At 39.5% G+C, this 22,915-nt stretch overlaps 1 protein-coding gene across 6 annotated transcripts; it reads right to left on the bottom strand.

Annotated features, from left to right (window-relative positions):
• Nucleotides 1-8,835: 8,835 nt before the first annotated feature.
• On the bottom strand, nt 8,836-21,647 carry LOC310715283 (uncharacterized protein). 6 transcript variants are annotated; one of them, XM_083521627.1, is made up of 15 exons: nt 21,186-21,647; nt 20,478-20,612; nt 17,105-17,161; nt 16,746-16,801; nt 16,039-16,093; nt 15,617-15,742; nt 15,084-15,277; nt 13,406-13,546; nt 12,895-13,199; nt 11,840-11,981; nt 11,330-11,743; nt 11,139-11,234; nt 10,835-10,978; nt 10,698-10,752; nt 8,836-10,552 (listed from the first exon to the last, which is right to left on the bottom strand). In XM_083521627.1, exons 2-15 carry the CDS (start codon nt 20,530-20,532, stop codon nt 10,128-10,130), a joined length of 2,265 nt encoding a protein of 754 aa, XP_083377753.1. In that variant the 5' UTR covers nt 20,533-20,612; nt 21,186-21,647; the 3' UTR covers nt 8,836-10,127. The 6 variants fall into 6 exon arrangements, with proteins under 6 accessions (XP_083377753.1, XP_083377756.1, XP_083377755.1 ...); XM_083521630.1 differs by having other exon boundaries at nt 10,835-10,975; nt 15,084-15,250; nt 16,746-16,804; nt 21,186-21,508; XM_083521629.1 differs by having other exon boundaries at nt 15,084-15,250; nt 21,186-21,508.
• Between the last annotated feature and the right edge of the window lie 1,268 nt (nt 21,648-22,915).

The following is a 22,915-nucleotide window of genomic DNA, read 5'->3' as shown; positions in this document are numbered from 1 at the left end:
ACACTTACACACACTTACACACACGTATATATAGCATCCCACACATGGGTCATTATGCATCATTATGGAGACTTCACCCTATGACAAACAGCCAAAAAGCCTCTCCTCCCCACACATGAGAGGAATAGTAATGAGTGTCGGAGAAAGAGAAACGTCCAGCCCATGCAATCTTCCCCATGTCACACGGTTCTCTCTGTAAAGACTCAATCATGCATTTCTCTTTCCCCCCCTGCATTTCTGTTACAACATCAGCTAGCTGCTTTTGAAATCTTTATCTCACTTTTTTTTTTGTCTCTTTTTTATTTCCTTTACAGTTTTCCTTTCATCAGCTACACTTATCTCTTGCATTCAGATTCACACCTCCCAGCCTCCAGTATTTGCGTTCTGAAGCACAGAGAAAATTCTTTTTCATCAGATCTGGTTTCATCTCACATCCTTCCTCGTTCTCCTCTCAGTTTAGATGAATTCACAAATTGGTTTCGCTAGATGAAGATCAGTTTCCTAATCTGCCACAGGCCGTACCTAGTGCCGAACTCTTGCGCTATTATTAGAATGAATTATGTTTTGAGGAAAGTGGCCAAATGAGTAACCTATGCAAGTGGCTCATGCACACATACTAACGGATGCACATCGTGTTGCACTCCCACATCATGCATATTAACGAGTGCCTGCTCTCAGCATTGAGGCACCAAATGACCATGAGTAAACAAGCCTCTGACTCTGCATTTGATGCCCTTGTGGTATGAGCCACAGCAGAGTTGATTAAAATCTGAAAAAGAGAGACAAAAGGAAACAGGTGATTCAGCAAGCTGACCCAAATCAGTTCGACAGTAATTTACACAACCATATTTGTTAGAGGCTGATTCAAGGAAAGGTTGTTGTTGTTTTTTTTTTAGAAAAAAAAGGCTCACAGTGTTTTTTCCCCTCCTTTTTTTTAAGGTTTATTTATTTATTTTTATAATATGAGTAAAATGTTCAGTCCCAGGTTTATTGATGCAATCGGAGATGACAAGCCAGGGTCAAAGAATGAAAACCATATACAATTGAAATAAATCTAACCCCCTATGGTTAGGGGTAGGGAAAGTTAATCCATTAATCCATCGTCAGTTGGCTCTTTATACTGGGCAGGGTTATGATGGATGAACAGCTTATCCCAGGAACACTACACACATAACTGCTTTGAGGTAATGTAGCACAACCAATCCAGCTAAATGCATGTTTTGGGACAGTATGAGGAAATTTACACAAAACACAACATTTTTTGTTCACAGGCAGCAATCCAATCTCAGGAGCTCTAGGACCCTGGAGGTATGAGCCTTCAATATCTAATACACTATAGTGCACTGCCCCATCATTTTTTTAAGGCAAAGCAAATTATCATTTGCCTCAATGGTTCGATCACTACAAATAAGCTCATTTATGCAACAGCACAACTGAGTGCTTTATTCTGATTGGAGGTTTTAAGGCGTGGTGTTGTTTCTCAGTTAATGCTCAGGTAAGTAGTTCCAGGCAGGTCCTGACCACATAACAGATCCCCAAAAAGCTAACCGAAATAATGGATGAGTGTTTACTACAGTACACGACAGCACACAGATCTAACACATTTTTTTTTATCATTTATAAGTGCAGAAAATACAATACATAAATAAATAGATGTTGATAGTTGATTTATTTATTTATAATTTATTTACTTTTGCAGGTAAAGGAACAATGGACCATACTGTATATGTATATATCTCATGTGCTCTCTTTTTCTTGCTCTTTTTTTCTATTCCTTCATTAACTGCCGCCATCAGCAGCCTCCATTATTAGCAATTAATTCACAATGAATGCTAGACATTTGTATAATAAGTTAATTCTACACACAAATGCATTTCAAGGACAAAAGAATCTGCCAATATATACACTATATTGCCAAATGTATTCGGTCACCCGACCTTTAATGCTATAATGGTTCTTTTCCAAACTGTTACCTCAAAGCTGGAGGCACAAAATTGCACAGGCTATAATAGAATTTTTGCATTCGCTTGAACTTGGAAACCAAAACATGTTCCTTAGTTAGATCTTAAGTGGCCCTTTATAGAGCTCTGATCTCATCCCTACTGAACACCTATGGGATGAATTGAAATGCTGACTGCACCCCAGATCTCCTCACCTTCATCAGTACCTGCCTTTAGTAACACCCTTGTGGCTGATGAACACAAATAGCCATAAGCACACTCCAAAATCTAGTAGAACATCTTCCTGAAAAAGAGGAGGGAATTTAAAGAGCAAATTGGGACTGAATGTGGAATGCAATGCTCAAAAATCACATACCGTATTTATGAGCAGGTGACCCAATACTTATGAAATATAGTGTATGTCTTGACATCTGAACATTTTGAGGTGAGGTAACTGTCGTATAAGCCATATAAACTTAATATAAACTTTTTATTAAAAAAATAAATGTTTGTGTGTGGGGGGGAGGGGGGGGTTAAGGCAGTTATGTAAACAGTTTTAGAGACACATTTCCCTCAAACACATGGTTTAATTTCTCCATTCAGCCCGTGCTTTTTTTCCCTTTAGTTCAAGCAAACCACTCAAGCAATCTCAAAACGTTCTGCTTTGAACAATTTCCCAATATTTTTAACTCACTATGTGATTATTATATTAGAGTTGGTTTCAGTTGACTAATTTGATTGGTTGGAAGGCATTCTGAAAGTGCCTATATTTATTCACTAACCACACTGGGATGCTTCAGTGTGCATATCGATCCACTCTGTATAGACTCTGTAAGTCTGTAGTTGCCATGCACAGTTTCAGTACAGTTAGTGACATCATCAGGACACAGAAAATGATACGTACCATGACTATACCTTTTGGGCTTAATGAATGAAAAGCTGATCAGAAAAAGGAGGAAGACACATGCATTATATCAAAAACATAGAGGTAGTAATGACAGATTTGTACAAATTTGACAGAAATGTACAATGTGTGCGGAAATTTGCTATAAAGTGTGTATGGTGTCTCCTGGATCTGTTTAGAAGCAATATCATTTTACCAGTTGTGCAGTTTTACTGAATCTTGGCTTGTGCCTGGCATCCTGACCATGCATGTCTTTAAGGGTTAAACATATTCCTGCAATGATCCTGTGTACATTTCAAAAGTTCAGATACCCAGAAGCACTTACTGGCAGCCCAGAGAGCCTGACCTTCAATGGATTCCTTTAGCTATGCATTTATAAATATTAACAGCCCGAGTCCTCATAGGCCAAACACTGAAGCTCATCTCAACAGCATCGCCTGTAAGGTCTTGACTATCAACCTAACATGACTACATACCAGGACAAGGTAATGAGGTCAATGATGAGGGCAGTGCATGTGCTGCATGCTAGTGGAATCAGCCCGAAGTGGCAAGAACTACAGAATGAGAAAACGAGTCGAACATAGGGAAAGAGATGTGTAAGATAGGCTACTTACTAAAAACAAATAGGATGGGAATGAAGAGGGCGGGGAGCATGTCGGAGAGAGAGGAAACGGGAGAGTAATGAAGTGACACTGTGTCAGAGATACGCTTCTGTAGAGCTTTTGACCTGAATCTGAGATTCTCTTGTTTAATTGAGGCTGTAATTACTCTCTCTCACTATTTCATTCAGATTGCTATCTACATACTGCAAGAGCTTATTATCATTAACTCAAGTGACTTCTCTAAATCTAACCTAAAATTCCCCCTCGCTCTGATCCTCTCTTCTCTTCAATACATATCAGTGCTCTTTGTCTGGCCCATCAAAATTGTTCAGGAAAGCCACAGGAAGTATCAGCAAATTAAACTCAAGTCTACTTAAGTGGAAGGGATTGGTCCAAGTAAATGAGTTGCAATGAATAAGGCCAAACTGGGGAAAAAAGAAGAAAGAAAGAAGGAAAAAAAAAGAAACAAGCTAGGTGACTGGAACAGAATAAGACCAGGAGTGTGGTAATGACCTTGGGTGTTTGCCGCTGTTGACATATGTAGAGTAATGATCGTTATGTAATCATTTTCTCCTGGTCCATTTGGCTCCCACGGTTCCACCTGTACAAACAAGCATCCAGCAGAGACAACAGATCCGGCACAATGTGCTTCTGCTCAGCTAACACTCACGTTCCGGTGCAAAGCTTGCATTCATGCATTTTGATTTCACACTTTGACCTCTGTGCTAATGAAGCTCTGCATAAAGAAGGAGGAAACGCATAGAGACAAGGGAAGCAAGGCAGAGCCTGGGAAAAAGGGAAAAAAAATGCAGAGGAGGATGTTCGGGGGGTGGGGGGGGTGGGGTTATTTAGAGAATGGAGTAGAAGAGCAATTACATTTGTGCCATTTTCTTGCACAATTGTTTAGCGCACAATATAGCGAACAATTATTTTGTGTAGCTGTAGTGTATCGTCCAGATTTGTGATTAGTTCACCGAAATCCTCAGTTATTTAAAGGAATAAAACGATCAGGGCATGCGGTTATTGATCACAGGGTTGTCTGATGAACTCACATAGCAGATTTAATGTTTTCATCAAGACACTGATTATTCTCTTGTACTTTATTTCTTTTATACTGCAGCTGTCTGCCAATAATTAAAATTTTTATTGAAATATTCAGATACTTTGCTATCACTTGCATTAGGGCAAATATACAGTACACAGTTATTCCATACACCAGGCTCTCGCCTTTCTTTAAAGTTAATAAGAAACCGTGACCACTTACTAAGGACTGGCACTCAAGACTCCTAATATAAAATTAAAAAAAAAAGATTTTTTAAATAGCCACATGATTAAAAAAAATCACAAATCCATTTATTATTATACTTAATCATACCTTGTCATTCAGGTCTGTGCAAATAAGAATAACCTGTGATTTGAATTACAGTCAGCGATTGTCAAAGCTGCTGACCAATCAGAATAAAACACTGGGTGTTAGTAGATATTATAGTGACTGAGGTCTATTCTTCAGTGGAGAACTTGATGGAAATCTGACAGATGGTGGCTGCTATCCAATTAAAATGTACAGTCCGCTGTTCAGCCGTCGCATTATGAGTCACATGGGGTAGAAATTTCAAGGATATAAACCGCGTTTCATTTTCCTTGAGAAAAAAGGCTGGTGCGTTGATCACATAAATAAAGATTGTGTTCATTGAGTCGACCTTGAGAACTAGCAACACAGAAATCATCCAAATCAGTCCTATCGCTGCATACGCACATTAGCTGGTTTGAAGGAGGCCACTGCAGATGTTGCAGACGGGTTTTTAGATGCAATCATGTTTTGATTTTTGGATTGTTTTAAAAATCATATAAAATAAATGTATACATTTTCTTTTCATTTTTACATTTTGTACTTTAACTCTTACTTCACTCTAATACCCAGGGTTTTTTGGTACGTCTCGATTTAATTTAATATCGTTATTTCTCTAATACAATACACAAATTTGACAGAATCCCAAACAGGAATTTTAAATCTCTAATGGACAAACTACAGACTGCAATTGCACGAAAAAACAATATGAGGAAAAGAGCTTGAGACTAAAACAGATTGTGGGATTTTTATATATATATATATATATATATATATATATATATATATATATATATATATATATATATATATATATACACACACACACACACACACTCTTCTACAGGTGTATATTATACGTCTACTACACTTTATGCACAAAAGTATTGGGACACCTGACTTTGTCTTGGGATGCAGAAGCATTAAATTTTCCTTTTACTTGAACTAGGAAACCTGCTCCATGACAGTGCCTCGGTCTGTGGGTCAATTGGTACCGGGCTGCAGAGAGAATACATAACTTACATTATTTCAGTTTTATTTATTATCTAGGGTTAGATAATTATCTAGGGTTAGACAGCAGAGAAACACAATTTGGTCTGCCTTTAGTAGCGGATCGAGCAAATATGACCATGGCTGTGTAGAAATTAGCATTACTCAAGTTCAAGGTAATGGAAATATGAAGGCTTGAAGGTTAGCTGTGCAAAGTCTTTTTTGGCAACTCTATCTGACTGTCCTGCTCTGGATGTCAAAGTGTCAAAGATTCACCTAAGATCTTTTTCATGTGTCAACATTCACACACACAGTAGCTACATTATGACCCTGCTGTGTGCATTTTTACAGGATCAGCTCTCTGATCATGCAGGAGCAATTAACACCCGGCCCCCTTTCCCTTACACCCTCTGACGCTGGAACGGAGAAGCAGCCACACGATGTGCTGTAAAAAATAAATAAATAAAATCGAACGAAGCTGACCTTCTGCCAGCGATCAAAGTGAAAGTGCGTTCCCCAGCAGATCTCCTGCAGTGGGAGGTTGGGAAAGGACACACGCCTGCAGGGACACACACACACTCACAGATACACCTCTCTCACTGCTTTACACATGAAATGTGCCTTTTTGGTATTCATTTCCACGAATCGGCAGAGTGAAGGTGGAGAGTTTTTTTTTCATTACACAGAAACTTGTAAGCCATCATTTCCAGTACATTTGGATTGTAGAGCACATGGTCTGCTACCTTGAGATGGAGAAATGCTTGACTTATTTTGATTCCTTTCTTTTGTTCACTTCAGGAACTCGGAAACTATTTTACCTTCTTTATTTCCCCCCTCCTCGCTTCATTTCTATTCCCTATTGAGTATGTCAGCTCCACTAGAGTAAGAGTGTTTAATCTCCGAAGAGCTTGGCGTCTGAAAGTTTTCATCTTGCTTGGCTTTTTGTTTGAATCCGGGGTTTTCCTTGCATTTGTAATCTGAATTTGGGATGAGACAATTTTAAGGATCTTTCCAAAAATGGCTCTAATTCTGATTTTCCTAAAAATGTGGCCTTACAGTATATCGCTGTTATTTTACTATGTGGGGAAAATGTGCTTCGAATAAACTCATTTAAAATGTTAAATAGTCCTGACATATGTATGGCGGAAAGATCACAGGCTCACAAAATCACTTGGCATGAACATTGAATAATGGCGTGTCTGCATAAAGGTTCATTTGGAATATATGTATATATAATTTTTAATGGTCGAAATGATTGGGACGCCTGATTTTCCCAACCATATGCGGTTCTTCCCCAAACTGTTACCACATTGTTGGTATGCAGTAGCATAAAATTTTTCCTTCACTTGAACTAGGACACTCAATTTAGTTCCATGATTGCTGTGCACATAGCCAACACTATGAATATATGGTTTACATGGATCTTGAGTGACATGCTATAGCGCTCTGAATTTAAGCCTACTGAACACCTTTGGGATGAATTTCAAGGCTGACTGCACCCCAGACCTCCTCACCTACATCAGTACCTGCCTTTATTAATACCCTTGTGGCTGATGAACACAAATATCCATAAGCACACTCCAAGATCTTGTGGAATATCTTTCCAGAAGAGTAGAGGGAATTATACAAGCAAATTGGGACTAAATGTTGAATGCGATGGTCAAAAAGTACTTATGACCAGGTGTCCACAAACTTTTGGCAATATAGTATGTGCGTGTCTATATACACCAAATGTCCTTAAATGCACACATGGGTCTGTACAAGTCTTATGCACCAGCATTTCTTTTTTCATGTAAACACAATGTATTATAATTGACTTTTTTTTGTAAAATAAATAAATAAATAAATAAATAAATCTTGCAGGTTGTCTGGCACCAGCGGAGACATTAGTGAGTCAGCTAAAGTCTTTAGAACAACTGTGATAAGTTCTACTAAAAGCAACCTAGCAACGGTTTCTTCTTTCTATGTGCATGCGAGCATTTCCATTTTTATTTACAGAACCGTTTTGAAAGCATGTGCACAGTACTCAGCAAACTCCCCCTCCTCCAATGTGGTACCCATATACAGTACATGCTGCATCAGTATCATAATATTTCTGGTGAGATCCCCGTATGTGTATTTAATGACCTGAAGATTTGTGTATGGATTTTAAACAATATTGATTTTGTTTGTCACATTGAGTTAAGTGGGATCTAATTAACATTTTAACTTAATTAATCCATGCAGATGGTGGAACCTCTCTATCAAGATGATGAAGACAGATATGAATCATGTATGAATAGCTTAACTGTGGTTAATTAGTATTATCGAGTACTTAAGCCCTACAGTCTGAATAAATGTTTGAATGTACAGAATAGGTGTCAAATTAGGAAGGGTTTTAGAACAGACGCGTGTTTGCTGAAACGCTGGATTTACATTTTAAATATAGGTTGACGATGATAACTGGAGACCCACACACCAGAGTGATGGAGTACATTTCGCTGCTGACTACGGCAAATTCAACAGCACGAGAAATGCTCGGCTCAGATAAAGTAATTGCAGGAAATAGTCTGGCCAAAGTAATTAAACTTCGCGGACGTGAGGCAAACCGGCGGCGGAACCTCGTCCGTACCGAAAAAGGGTGTAAAATCTGATAGAATGTGAAGTATGGCGAATAAAAGGACAGATCCTGCTGCTGACACTCCAAAGTTCTAGTGCAATATGGGCTTGGAAATGATTATTAAGAGCCTGAGGGGCAGGAATGTAAGATGAAAGCTCAGTGAACTTCATGACTACCGTGTGCTCATTTCAAACCAGCCAAACTGATTTGATTTGATATTTTTTCAGCATGGCTCTTCGTATAACACTCGATCTGTGCAACATTATGGGCATCTGTGCAAGCGTTACGCTCGGGATGATTTGAGTGCATCCGGAAAAAAGGAGGTTCTCTTTGTTTTTTTGTAATCTCACAGTGATGTGTGAGTTTGAGATCATCTATTCCGGGTACTATTTCTCCTACTCTCAGTAACGGCTCTGTTTATTGTAAATAACAAAATCCACAAGACAAATAAGACCAGATGGGAAAATCAATTAAGACTTTTATTTTTTTTTCCCTTAACATTTACAACACAGTCGAATAGATGAACATGAAAAGGTGTCAGAATGAATAATTTACTCAATAAATATGCTTATAAATTAAAACTTTTATAAATTGTTTTTATTTGATTGATTAATGCACTTTGCTGTTTAAAAGCAAAGCTATGGAATTGAAATGCCCAGACCAAATATGACTTTCAGGAGAAAGACTGAACCTTTGCTATTGAGTGTAACAGTCACACTACACTAAGCAAAAGGCTGCTGAAAGATCTAGGTTATTGTGGATGATAAAACATTTGGAGATGTTTGTCCTCCTTAAGTAAATAGTATTGCTCGGTACAGCTAGGAACCAACAGCTTATTGATATGTTCGATATGTTATTCCACGAACGTTGCATCAGATCATAACTCACAACCTTATTTATAATAGGATTTAAAAAAGAGGGGGAAGGTTAAGGTTCCAAGCCGAGCCAAATGGCTTACATCCTGGTGTTATGAGCAAGAAGATATAATTTATAAGACATTTCCAGTGTCTCTGGGGGACCTATTGTAGAACTGAGCGTCTTGAATGCTGTGCCAGTGCTTAAAACAATTACAGCTATTTTGAAGCAGACGGTAAGAAACATGGAAAGATCTTTTGTTCAATTAGGTAAAATCACTTTACAACAGCAGAACACAGATAGAAACGAGTGCATTCGGGTGCTTAGGGCACCCTTACAGTGTGCAGGAGGTGTACTTAAAGAACATGTGCATGTTTGTATGAACCAAGGAACACTCGAGGAAGCAGCGAAGAAAAGCATACACACAGGGAGTGCATCCCCTTCCCTGTGAAGACACTCGACATGTATAAAGAGCCTGCGGATACTCACCCTCTCCATGCCGACGGTTCGTCTGGCGCCGAGGGAGTATGTAAGCCTGCAGGGGTTATTTTGTTTGATATATACAAGCATATGGTGTATGTGTGCACGTGCACGTGTGTAATGTCTTCATTGCATTCTCTTTCACTTGGTCTCTGTTTCTCTTTCTCTCTCTCTCTCTCCCGACCTTGCGTGGAGTAGAGAGTTGCAGTCAACACCAGTCAGAATCTGTTTGGTCACATCACTGGACAGAGATGGATGAATATTAAAGAAAAGGATGGAGATGGGGTGACCTCTCCAGGGAGACAAGATTTGAACAGTTGGTAATTACCCGTCAAGCATCCAATTACACACACATGCACGCGCACATTCACACACGCACGCACGCACCACATGCCCACCTTCGCGTCCCTTACCACTGCTCCACCATCAGGTCAAGGACCCTGCTTATGTTCAGGTCTGAATCGAGGGCAAAGTCGCTTTCCACGAAAGGTGCCACGGGAGGCGTGAGAGGGTGCAGGCCGGAGGTCAGGGATTCCAGCCAATCAGCAGCGTCAAATGCAGGCGCATCCAAGCGCCTCTTTCTGGAGGAAGCGCTTAGAGGAGGGGTTGTGCAGAGGAGGGGAGGAAGAGGAGGAGGAGGAACGAGGTTAGGTGCAAGGGTCACAACCCGGGCAGGGGAAGGCGGAAGCTCCAAAAGAAGCGAGGAGCAAAGTGGAGAGGAGCGGCCACTTTCATCTTTTGAGTTGGGCTGGGTAGGTTGCAGTTGGTCAGGTACTGAGGCAGGAGAGGAGCCTGAAAGCGTGGATGATTGGAGTTCTGAAGTGATGGTGTTAGCTGAAGAAAAAAAAGCACAAAAAAAAATGGTGTGACAAGAAATAACTCCAAAATTCCTGTAATGTAATGGAAGTGACAAAAATACGGAGTACCACATGGTGATATGTGATATGTTTAAAAAGCCAAGAAGATGCTGCTTACTAACCAGAACAGCTAACAGGATCCTCCAAAATGTCATCTATGGACTCCCGTGGGTCCATCTAAAATGAAAAGACGATAATAGAATTTTTTACTAAAAGATTCTAGTACATATTATTTGTTCTCTTTCTTAGTCGCACAGACCTGTACTCTTTGAATAGCCTCCTGCAGTAGTTCCTCCAGACTGCGTTCAGAGTGGGGTGGAGCTTGCTCTGGGCTAGCTGTGATTTGCATCGGTAGCTCAAAATCCTGGGAGATAGCATCACATGGCTGACAGGAAAACACCTGCTGATACACCATGTGGAGCGAGAGATTTCAGTTTAGATTATGCCAGAGAAAGCTGCAAAAGCTGATAAACAATTCTGTTAAAATGGCTGTGAGACGTGTTTTACTAATAAAAGCTAATAACCTTCAACATACAGCAATTTGATTGCTAATCTGTTCTCACCTGTGTAAACAGCACTTCTTGTCCTTCTGTGTCTGGTTTCCCTCTGGCACATCCTGGATCCTGTTGCAGGAACGGGTGTAGGGAACTTCTACTTGTCTGCAATTGAGATAAAAGACAAATTGCACCGAATAAAGAGCAGCTTCTTATTGAGTTTATATAGATATTATTTATAACATTGTGTTTGTCCTTGCCTGTGTGACTGCTTTTCCTCTTGGTCTGCTCCGAATCCTCTCCCTCATCTCCAGCTCAACGGTCAGTTCCTCTGCTGCCTGCTCTGACCTCCAGAGAGCACTAGAGGGCACTGGAGGTGAGGGGGTAGGCAGGTTTGGACTTGAACCAGCAGAAGAAGACGGAGATGTCAAATAAGTTGTACCAGCCAAGCCTTCTTCCACTACTGCTGATGGCTGGATGTAAATCTGAGAAGGGCTATTAGACGGGCTAAGATTAGGAGGCGAAGGTTCTAAGGTCCCTTCCAGCTGGCAAAGTGGGGCTGGAGTTAGCTGGGGACGGGGCATCTGGAAAGGACGAAGCCTCTCTAAGAGAGCAGGTTTGGTGCCAGAAACCGGGAGTCCGCGTTTGCGTAACTGCTGTCGGAGTTCTGACACCTGCAACAAAAAAATAAATAAATAAATAATAAAAATCTGTTAATATTGTAGTTTAAATCCATTTTTTATTTAGTTTGAGCAGTCTCAGATTCTTACCGTTAGATCGTCAAGGTTTGGGGGAAGTAATTCTAGCTTGTGGGTGGGGCTTGTTTCCAGGACAGTGGTGTTTGTTTGTGGGGTAACAGGCTGAAGGCAACTTTGTGGTCCAGCTCCAGAAATCGTCACTACCTGATTGTCACTGTTAATTGCAGAAATGATGTAGATGTCAGATGATCAAGTAGGCGTCTTTGTTAATGTTAAAAACAGCCAGTACTCGCTTTCACACTTGTCATCAAACTTGGTATTAGATCATAGGCTTCTCACTTTGGGTTCACAAGAGAGTTTTACACTTGTGCGATATTTTGAAAGAATAATTCAAACTTCATCAGCCCATTTTACAACTGGAACGCTGTGATGCCATGTCCAGATCACTCTTATAAACGGATGTGTGCATCACTGATAAAGCACATCCGGTGCATATTTTCTTTTTAAAGCTGCAAGCATCAGTAAAATCAAACAATTTCTATTTCATGGTTTCTAACTGGAGACAAAATACAATATTCATACTCATGAATATAATATCCGGGACACATGCTCGCCTGTATATTTCAGGCTATATGCTACTGTGGCATCTGCCATCAGTTAAATATTAAGTTTAATGCATTACGTGACCGTAACTAAAGTGACAAACCCGACTTCTTCTTCTTCTTTCCTGACTCTTAAGACCATTTGCTAACACTGTTGTCTAAAACAGTGTCCCGCGTAAACTGAACGAACGTAGAGTTCTGATTTGGACGTTAAAGCCGACGTGAAAAATGGAAAAAGTTCCTATATGTAATCGATCCCACAAATATGATGTATAAGCAATATTGTCAACAAAATTGATTTGTAAGGATCTATTTGAAACTTTAAATAAATGAGGAAGTTATGTCATAGTCTATGATTTGTATGCTTCTTAGTAGCAATGCACCATTAAGTATGGAGTCACTGCCTAATCAAAGCTTGCGAAATCTTGAATTAGTTCATATGCCATCCATCCCTAATACATCTCAAGATCTACTTATAAGGGCCTGACAGGTTATTCGAGAAAGATGGTGTGCTGTTTAATTGACCTGGTTGCCACAGTGAGCTGTTGTTGCTGGTTTAGAATCTGCAGCTGCAGGAAAACCTGCTGCTGGTGTAGAAGGCGGGAGTATGCAGGATCGATAGGCTGAGCTTGAGTGTTGCTGTTCTTTTGGGAATTGTTCCCAGAAGCACCTCCATTGTTGCCCCTTTGGTCGGGGGGTATGTATTGATGGTACTTCAACTTCCTCATTTTAGGCTTACAGTCACGAGGTTTCCGTGGCCGTGGAGGGCGTGGTGAGGATAAGGGCCCTCCAAGAATGGAATGAGTCGGTGGGGTTAAGCACTGAGCTGTCTGAGAAAGAGCAACAGAAAGAAAGAAAATGATGATTAGGATATTAATCAGATCTGAACTAAAAAAATTTTATATATCAATACTCCCCAAATTTAAATGTGTTATTTAGACATAGAAAATTGCATATATTTAGGTGCCTATGATGTCTCTTTACAGTGCAATCAAGCATTTCATGTCCCGGGCCCAATCATGATGTGAGTTTGTACCTTTGGCAGCAGTGATGTCTGAGGGGGTGCGTACAATCCTTTGGGTCTCCCAGTCACTGCCATAGAGTTTGACCCTGCCACCGTCATGGTCGCTGACTCCGTGATGCCCTCAGTTCCTGGGAGCAAAGCTGAACCACACTGCTGCAAGATGAACAAAATTAGTTTTTAAACTATAATTGGGTTTTCACTTGTTTCCATTTCTTTTTCTAAAGGTCTGAGTCTCCCATGAGATCTAGTACAAATAATTTACTTTTATTATTGGATATGAAAATGGTCTACAATCATTTTGGTAAATGATATTTCTCAAACATAGATACATACATTTTTATACAGTATAAAAACATTTGGATACTCTGAAGGCAGACAATAACTATAGCATAACACTGCTAAAATCTCAATTCTGCATGGTCAGGAGATGTTCTGTAACAGCAGGGAGCAAGTCAAATCCCTGGGTTTTATATTAATGTAAATTAATTCTAATACACTTACACAGGGACTTGTAGGGCAGAGACTCTCTTTATAAATAGAATTTTTGTCCAACTTGTCCCTGATTAAATGTTTATATAGCATTTATAAAGGCACTCGTCAGTGTCATTTTAGGTTTTTCTACACGTTTTCAATTTTATTTTATTATTTACCTTATTGCTTGCGAGGAACTAATGTGTTTTTTTTTAAAAAGAAACGTTGTATTTTATTGTATTTTTAAAAAAAATGCCAGAATTTGCACACTTCTGTGGTATAAATAAAATGAAAATGTTCTTTAATTAAGAGATAATCACTGATGGTGTAGTACCAGTATCTTTGCTTTATAGCTGGCTTCATCACACAACCTATTGTTGATTATGTGACTATAATGGCATGTGTTGTCCTGTTTTATTTCTTATATAACAATAGCACAATGCACACAGTTATATTCATTTTAACAACTGCAAAAGAAGATCATATGCATACAAAAATAAACCTATAAATATTTGAATTCCCCTTTAAGGATGTGTCTCAATATTGTATCTAGATATTGTGGTATATAAAAAGCATATGTGATAAATCTTTGTACAAAATAGCAAAATTCTCTCTCCCGCTATACTCACATATATTCACAGTAGATATATAAAAACAACCAGTATATAGGCACAAGATTTGTGTGCTCTTTGAACATCTAATTCCACATTTAGTGTTCCCATGTGCTCTTATAATGACCTCCACTCCTCTGGGAAGATGGAGATTTGGATGAAGACACTAGGTTTTGGAGTGTGCTTGTCTAGCTCAGTCAACCACAAAAGGGTTTGAAATAAAGTCAGGAACTAATGTAGGGTGAGGAAGCATAGGTTGCATTCATCCCAATTCCAAAACCTTCCACTCCAACCTACTGTATGTAAACCATATCTTCCTGGAGCTTGTTTTGGTTCTTCTAGTTTAGCTGGAGCTAAAATGTAATACCAGTGCATCAAAAGACATCCTATAATATATAATTATGTGCCTTTAACTTTGTGGTAGAAGTTTGGGGTCGAACCACATATGGCTTAAAAAGTCCGGTGTCTTAATATTTTTGTTTATACAGTATATATAAACTATAGATTTTTTTTTTAAAAGGCTCTATCATTTTAAATCTTATACAGAAATATAGACGTGTTTTTGTAAATGCATATTTAATTTTCTCAATCTCTGTGACCGTAAATACCTGAACATTGCTTGGGCTGTGGTTGATGGACATGGCAACAGGTGACACATCACTCAGTGACTGGTCACTGCTCAGCCCAGGTGATGAGGAAAAGCCGGGGGATTGATGTGTCCCGAGTTGCTCGGGAGATGCAGAGGAACATGAGGAGATGTCATCTTCGAAGACATCTGAGGGTAGGGAAAAGGAAACAGAAGCTGAAACACAAGTCAAAAGAGGGACAAGTCCATCAGTATAACATTTGATACTGATGCAGTTTAACAGAGTGTAATAATGTGCATATATAACACTATAGAAACAGTTGTTCATGAATTAGTCACAATGATAAAACTTTTTATCACTGTATTGTGTTAAATCATCCTTGAAATGCTTCACAGAAGAAAGAGGGAGAGAGAGAAAGAGAGAGAGAGAGAGAGAGAGAGAGAGAGAGAGAGAGAGAGAGAGAGAGAGAGAGAGAGAGAGAGAGAGAGAGAGAAAGAGAGAGAGAGTGTGTGTGCGTGAGTGTGTTCCCCAAATGGGTTATTACAGTTACTCACTGTTTTCTAATGGCACAGTGTGTTTCTGAAGATGCTCAATGGACCCACATCGCCTCTGGATCTTCTCAGTGACATTCTCAACCGGACGAGCTTTCTTCTGTCTCTGAGCACCACCGCTAACCTTGTCTACATAAAAAAAAAAAAAAAAAGAGCAGGAAAGAAGGTGCACAAGATTTAATCAACAAGCCTTATTATTTCAAAGAAAACCCCAAAGGGGCTTCAGGGGGACTAATGAATCGGATATATGAAAGCTATCATTAGCAAATTTCTTTCTAAAGCAATTTCACGTTCTTTTAATCATCTTACTGGTTGGGTTTGACCCCAAGAGTAAAAAAAAAAATTATAATACATGAACTAATAAATCAATTTGGCAGTTGGTTGTAAACAAAACAATTCCCATTTCCGCTTGCATCATGAATCACCTTGTGCAGTTTCAGCAGTCAGAGCACTAGGGGGCGACTTCAGAGTTGTGCCATCCTGCATCGGGAAACAGCCCAATGACACCAACCATTAAGACCAGACACTCTCAACAACACACATCGTTCAGCTTAATACACACTTGCATAGCCTAGCGAGAAAACACAGAAGAAGCTTGTAATCTCGCATTAGCTACTTGTATGCTAGTGGAATAAAAAAAAAAAAAAAAAAACATACACCTCTGGTTTCCACATTGATAGGATCTGCCTTCAGGCCCTGGCACTTGCTAACGGATTCACATTTGCTCCTTCTGGTGTAAATGTACATTCGCATTCCAGCAATGTGAGCTTAATTTCTATAAAATGCATTGATGTCACTATCCTAGAGAGGCAGATTTATTTAGCACTTGAAAATTAATTTTCAAATACTTTTCTAAATCTAAGTGTACTTAATTTTAAAAAGCTTTCTTACAGGTCATTCTCAATTCCTGAGCTCATCTAGAACTACCTTTGAGCTAGGTGATTAGAAATGTGCTTATGTCCTATTCTAACACTAGAAGACACCACACGTGCTTCATGATCAATTCGCAAAAACCTTCACATTTACACTTGTGCAAGCAAAAGCGTTTTCTTTTTCTTTCTCTTTTACAGTGGTTGCTGGTTTATGAGTGTCACTGTGCTTCTTGCTTATTATGTTCTGGCACATCACTCACCCCAGGGTTATTGGCCTCTTTCTCCCCTACTTTGTCAGAGCAGGAGGCCTTCACACCTTCTTGTGAAAAAGGAAAGAGAAAAAGAAAAAAGAAAGTAATGAATTACAAGCTAAAGCCATGAATCTTGTAAATGAAGGGAATAAAACACTGCATTAAATTAAATATATATATATATATATATATATATATATATATATATATATATATATATATATATATATATATATATATATATATATATATATATATATATATATTTATTTATTTATTTATTTATTTATTTATTTATTTTTCTCCACTCTTGAATATTGATTATTGGTACGACTAGGAGCACAGAAGTGGAGAATGAACACACTCACCGGGGTCAGCATTCAGCTCCTTCTGTTGTCTGCGATTCTGTATTCGCAGCTGCAGAACTGAAAAAAGAAAGGAATTTTTACAATAAAGGATTCACTGAACCAAAAGATGACTGATGCATGCACCAGTGTGCTTTGCAGAACTGGTCATTTTAAGAAGACTGCCCTGTGTAAAGCTCGTGCTCAGTGCACGGCAGTGCGGCGGGACGCTCCGTTATAAGAACATTTGCACATATCACATTTGGCAGATGCCCTTATCCGGCGTGACTTACAAAGATGCTTTGAAGTCACTATCATCAAAATCCATTCTGATGCTGATTCATTAGGACTAAGACTAAGAAAGGAATATATAAAAGGGAGTATTTGTCAGGAGTGAGAAATGATAATTTAAGTCCAGCTGAAACAGTAGTGTATATTACAATTAAAATTGCATTGCACCAGTCATATTTTACATGTCAAATCCAGGTTTGGCGAGTGCCCACGCACACACAGGGTACTAGGAGCACACACACACGTTTACTCACCCCCTCCTGTAATACTTCCACACACACACACACACACACACACACACACACACACACACACACACACACACACACACACACACACACACACACACATGCACACGCATACAGTTACTTGGTTCAGCAGGTGAAGGGAGGAGAGAAAGAGAGAGAGAGGAAAAGAGGGGAGGAGGAGGTAACTATTTATCCCTCACTACTTCTATTTCTGTCATCTCCCATCCCCCTTTCAGCTGTCCTCCACCCTACACCACCCACCCCCCACCCCCCCTTCGGTCTCTTTCTCTCTCACTGTCATTTCTGCTAAGTAATTTCTTCCTCTTTTCACTTTTCTCGAAAATCTGTATCCTTTTTTTTTTCTTCATATCAGTGTCTGATAGAATAAATTAAAGACCTTTAATTGAATAAAATTCGAACTTGGTTACTCTGATATACAGTAAAAAGAAAGTTATTGTAAAAATTGGAGAAGCGCTGCATATGTTGGTGCCGCTGCTCCTGACAGTGGTAAATAATAAGGAAGATTTTGAAAAAAATTGTTTTTTAATTTTTAAGGACAGTCGTATTAAAAACAACAGCTTATGGTTTAGTGTCACTAGCTGCCAGTACCCCTGTTGTAAGGGGGAAAACCTTATGTTTATCCACCTGCCAGAAGTGCAGCATTACAGAGTCTCTGCAAATGTGTTCTTTAACACCTTTCACACCAAATAATAGGAATTTGTCTTACAGTTTGGTGTCTTACAGTTTCCTGTGGTTTTTTTTTATCTTTACATTCCACATCAAACTAAACAATTCTCGCAATTCGAGTGAAAGGAATTTTATTTAATGCCCTGCATAGTACCAGGACACTTCCGGTGTATCTCTAATTCTCTTTTGTCCTGATTTATCCGATTTTCAAATTTATCAGAAGGTGTCAGGACTGAGTCGTGGACAGAGGATGTACAAACAGAAGCAAACAGAAACAAGTGGCTTGTCAAAGGTCAACGACAGGGCAAGGCACGAAACAAAAGGGAGTACATCATATGTCCTATTTCCTGTTTAATGGCATGTGTAAACAAAACCATTGCATCAGTGGTATTCAGGCTAAAGAGGTAAAATAACTTCAGCTAGACAGACATGATTATGACCAGAAGTGCTGATAGAAATACAAAGAGTTTTTGGTAAATTCCAGGAAATTTTCTTTAAAGTAAAACAATAAAATAAAAAGTTAAAGCTTCCAGTTGTTGCATAAAAGCATGATGTAATATAAACCAACCCTGGAGCACGTCTGCGCTTCTGGAGTTGTTGTTTCGATATCTGAGCCATTTCGAATTATTAAAAAAATTAACAGTCTTGTCAACTTGCCATAAGCCCAAAAGCAGTATCTGGATTTTGCACAATTTGATTTTCATACTAGTGAACACAGCTTACACAATTGTTCAAAATTAAAGCAAAAAAAATTTTGCTCACTCATAATAATTTGATTTGAAGCACATTTAAAAGACAATCCTATTAGCCTTAATCCCAAAGCTGCAGATTTCTTCCTTCCTCCAGGTAATACTGTAGCTCAGAAAACCAGACAACTAGAAACCACTGTCTTTACCAGACATGCTTTTTTTTTGTTTTTGTTTTCTAATGGAATGAAAATGTATCCTTGTCGCACAAACAAACCTGCTGATTCAGGGCTACAGAAATCGAATAACACACCAAAAGACTCGGTCTCCTACATTAACAAAACTCACAATCCAGAAACCTTCATCCTTTCTCTCATCTCAAGGCCAGATCTCTTTGTGCATAGTCATCTGGTTTGACCAAACATGTGAAGGGCAGCGTTTAAAAGCCCCAACGCTTCTGTCAGGGGGCCGCATGGATGGGCAATGGTTGTTTGAAAGGGTTCCAAGACAGCTGAGAGAGACACATGGTCTTCCCTCTGTCCACATGGATTTTAATGAAGAGACACCAACGATTCTAATTGGGCGCACAGCACAGTACCTTGTGAACCCTTTTTCTGAACTGATCCCCCTCTTAATATCTCAGACAATTAAAAGTGCAATCTGTGATTTCTGTAGTAGTGAATGGGATGAGAAATGGAGAAATTTTTTTTGCATAGTCTAATAAGGATAGAAATCATAATAATTGATAGATTTTGTATGAATAGGTTGACATACGTGAGCAAATTGGCCATGTAAAATAAACCTTGCTTTATAGTAAGAGTGTTCTAGTGTTCATTAAGTTTTTATTTTTATCATAAACCACAAAATGAATAAAATCATTAGTTCCAAGCATTAATGGAGGTCTTATATATATATATATATATATATATATATATATATATATATATATATATATATATATAATAAAAATTCTTTCAGATAGTTTATCATGTTGACTTCTTTCTCATTCCATCGTTTGGCTTTAAAAGCAGAGCTGATTAGAAAACTTTGGCTGAGGTTTCTAATCAGTGGTGCATTTTAATCCTTTCAGTGGCTCAAATACACAGTCATGAATAAAGGATCATCATTACTACGCTAATGCATTTCCGGGCAAACATCATGAAAGGAAGCTGTATCCACAGCTGAATGTTTTCTTATCACTGATCATTTCTAAACATTCGCATAGAAACTTCATGCGTGGATTGTTTTATAGGTTCTCATCATCACTGTGTGCGTTAAGAAATTCTCAACAACTTAACAGAAACTACACTTGCTTCTAATGCCCCAGTTGAAAAGCGAGGCGTCTTCAGCACCAACCAACCACTACACAGCAGCATGCACACACCTGTGGTTACCCACCAATCATCATCCAGCACTCTCCAGCCAAGAGCTATGCTCCTACATGCTTCATGCAAGGTTCATATGAATTCTGACCTTAGTGCTTACCTGAACGGAATTTGCTCCGGATGAGCAGTGACCTCTCTGAGGCCAGCAAGGTCATGATGGACGTTTGGAGGCTGAGGATGAAATTATAAGGTCCTGTTGGATTTCCTCCTGTACAGCAGGTATTAGGTAGGGGCTCTGATGTTGTTTTCCACACAAAATGTAAGGAAGAAAGAACACATTTCATTTAATTGACTTACACTTACTGCTCAACATACTAATTAATACTTAATTACTTAAGTACTGCTGAGAGAGTGAGAACGGCCGGGTGTGTGGGGGGGTTGAGGGGTGTTATGAGTTAGCAACAAAGAGGTTGGTAGTACCCATAATTGCTAACAGACATCTTTTTTAAAGCATAATTATAACAGAGCAGATCCCGTCATCTTAGAAATGCGACATTATAGAGTCAAAGATTGTAGATGAGGCAAACACATGAAGGCCTTAGTTACATCCGGTGATGAAAGAACTGTACAGATTTTTTTTTCTTCAAGCCACATTCAAATGTCGACTTTCTGCAATATCTCACTGCAATATTGATTTTCAAGTTTAGCTACTACCCAGAAGAGACCTACTCCTAAAATACAATTAAGGCTTTCTTTCTGAAGTTTAAGTATATCAGACTGGACCTTCACGCTCTTATAACAAATACAGCAGAACCCAAGATTCACTTCTGTGATCTGATATGAGAAAAAGAATAAAAAGAATACTTACAGAAAAAGGTTCTGTGCTGTCCTGTCAGATGAGGGCCCGTGCCAAAGTGGAGGGGAGAGAGAGAGAGAAAAACCGAAGGACGAGGTGAAAGAGGGCAGGAAATCAGATGCATTTAGTGGTGCTTACTCTCAAGCCAGGCTTGCTTCTTTTCCATCCAAGATCTTCCAAAGTTGAGAGTCTGGAGTCAAGGAGTTAGAGAGTTCCTACCTTTTTTCCTTCTCGCCGTCCTCTCTCTCTCTCTCTCTCTCTTTCATTACCCCCTCTCAGGACGAGGTGGTGCCAACTGTGTTGGGCTGTCAAACAAGCACCCTGCTGCCAGACCCCCACCACTTCCCCCTACCGAACCCAACCCCCTTCACAGAAACCTTAGCACTGGTACATGCACACACACACACACACACACACACACACACAGACTGTTTGCTGACTGACTGATGCTGACGTTTGGATGCTTGACGGCTTCAATCACTCTGACTCTTGTTAGATCAGGTTTCAAACCCTTTCAAACTACAGACTAACACATTTGCATACTGAACACTTAAGTGCTGAATCGGAATCGTTCGCTCAATAACCGAGAGTATTGAGTCAAATAAAGATTTCTCAGTGTACCACTGATCCCATGGTGCTTCGTGTGTTTCGTTACACCCGCAGTACACATGACTCCACAATAAATGCCTTCACAAGGATAGGAATATCTGACAGTTTTTGTGTGGACTTTATAGGGACATTGTGGGGGAATTTTTTTTTTTGTAGATTCAAATGTCCAAAATCTTTTTTTAATTACGGTTATAGCGCCAATTAATTATCACCATAAAAAAATATTTCAGCAGAGACAGTTCTGTGTGTGGCGTGTGAGAGAGGGAGAGATGACATTGTAGAATCCTAGCTGAAAAAACATTTCATGTATGTTTTGGGTTTTTCTTCTGGTATGTGCAGTGACCTCACTATATGTAAATGACTGACTTTTACAAACAACAGTGAGAACAGTGTGGAATACTGTGGATCAATCTATCAATTTAGATGTGTGTATGTGTGGGTGTTTGTGTGTATGTACGTGGGTGAAGGCGGATGGGGGATGGGCAGAGGGTGGTCATTACAGCACCACCTGTTCAGCCACTTTGACAGGCATGTCAGTGTGTGCTGCTGCATCAGCAGGTCAGTGTGTGTGTGTGTGTGTGTGTGTGTGTGTGTGTGGTAAGGGAAGGATGGGCTGGTGATAGAGAAGGAGGGTGGGAGGGAGACAGACATACAGACATACAGAAATACAGATAGATCAGGCAGGAGGAAGAGTAAGTGAGAAAGAGAGAGGCTGAGGGGGGGGGGGTAGAGAACGAGAGCACACTGGAGTGCAGGAAGTTCAATCCTAATTATTTTATGCAGATTGTATATATAGAGCTCAGGACTGAAAGAAGCAGATGTTAAAGCCTGCGAAGCATCTAAATGAGTAAAACATTAGTAAGGGATCGCATTCAGATGAGACAGAATGAAATATATCAGGAACTCTGATCATGATAGGGGGGGGTGGTTATGTTCTGTTCGCTCAGGTCAAAATGTCGGCTTTGCATGAAGGTCCACTGGATTGTTCTCTGCCGTGCACAGCAATGACTCACCCACACTCACACACACACAGTGGCATGTCTAAGGACGTGAAGGGAAAATGATGTAATCTATTACTGCCTTGTCAAGTGTATATATATATGCCCCCCTTTTGGGATTCCCTTACTGATTAA

The sequence above is a fragment of the Silurus aristotelis genome, assembly GCF_946808225.1.
Source record: "Silurus aristotelis genome assembly, chromosome: 1".
NCBI classification, from domain to species: domain Eukaryota; kingdom Metazoa; phylum Chordata; class Actinopteri; order Siluriformes; family Siluridae; genus Silurus; species Silurus aristotelis.
This window is presented reverse-complemented; position numbering and strand designations above follow the sequence as displayed.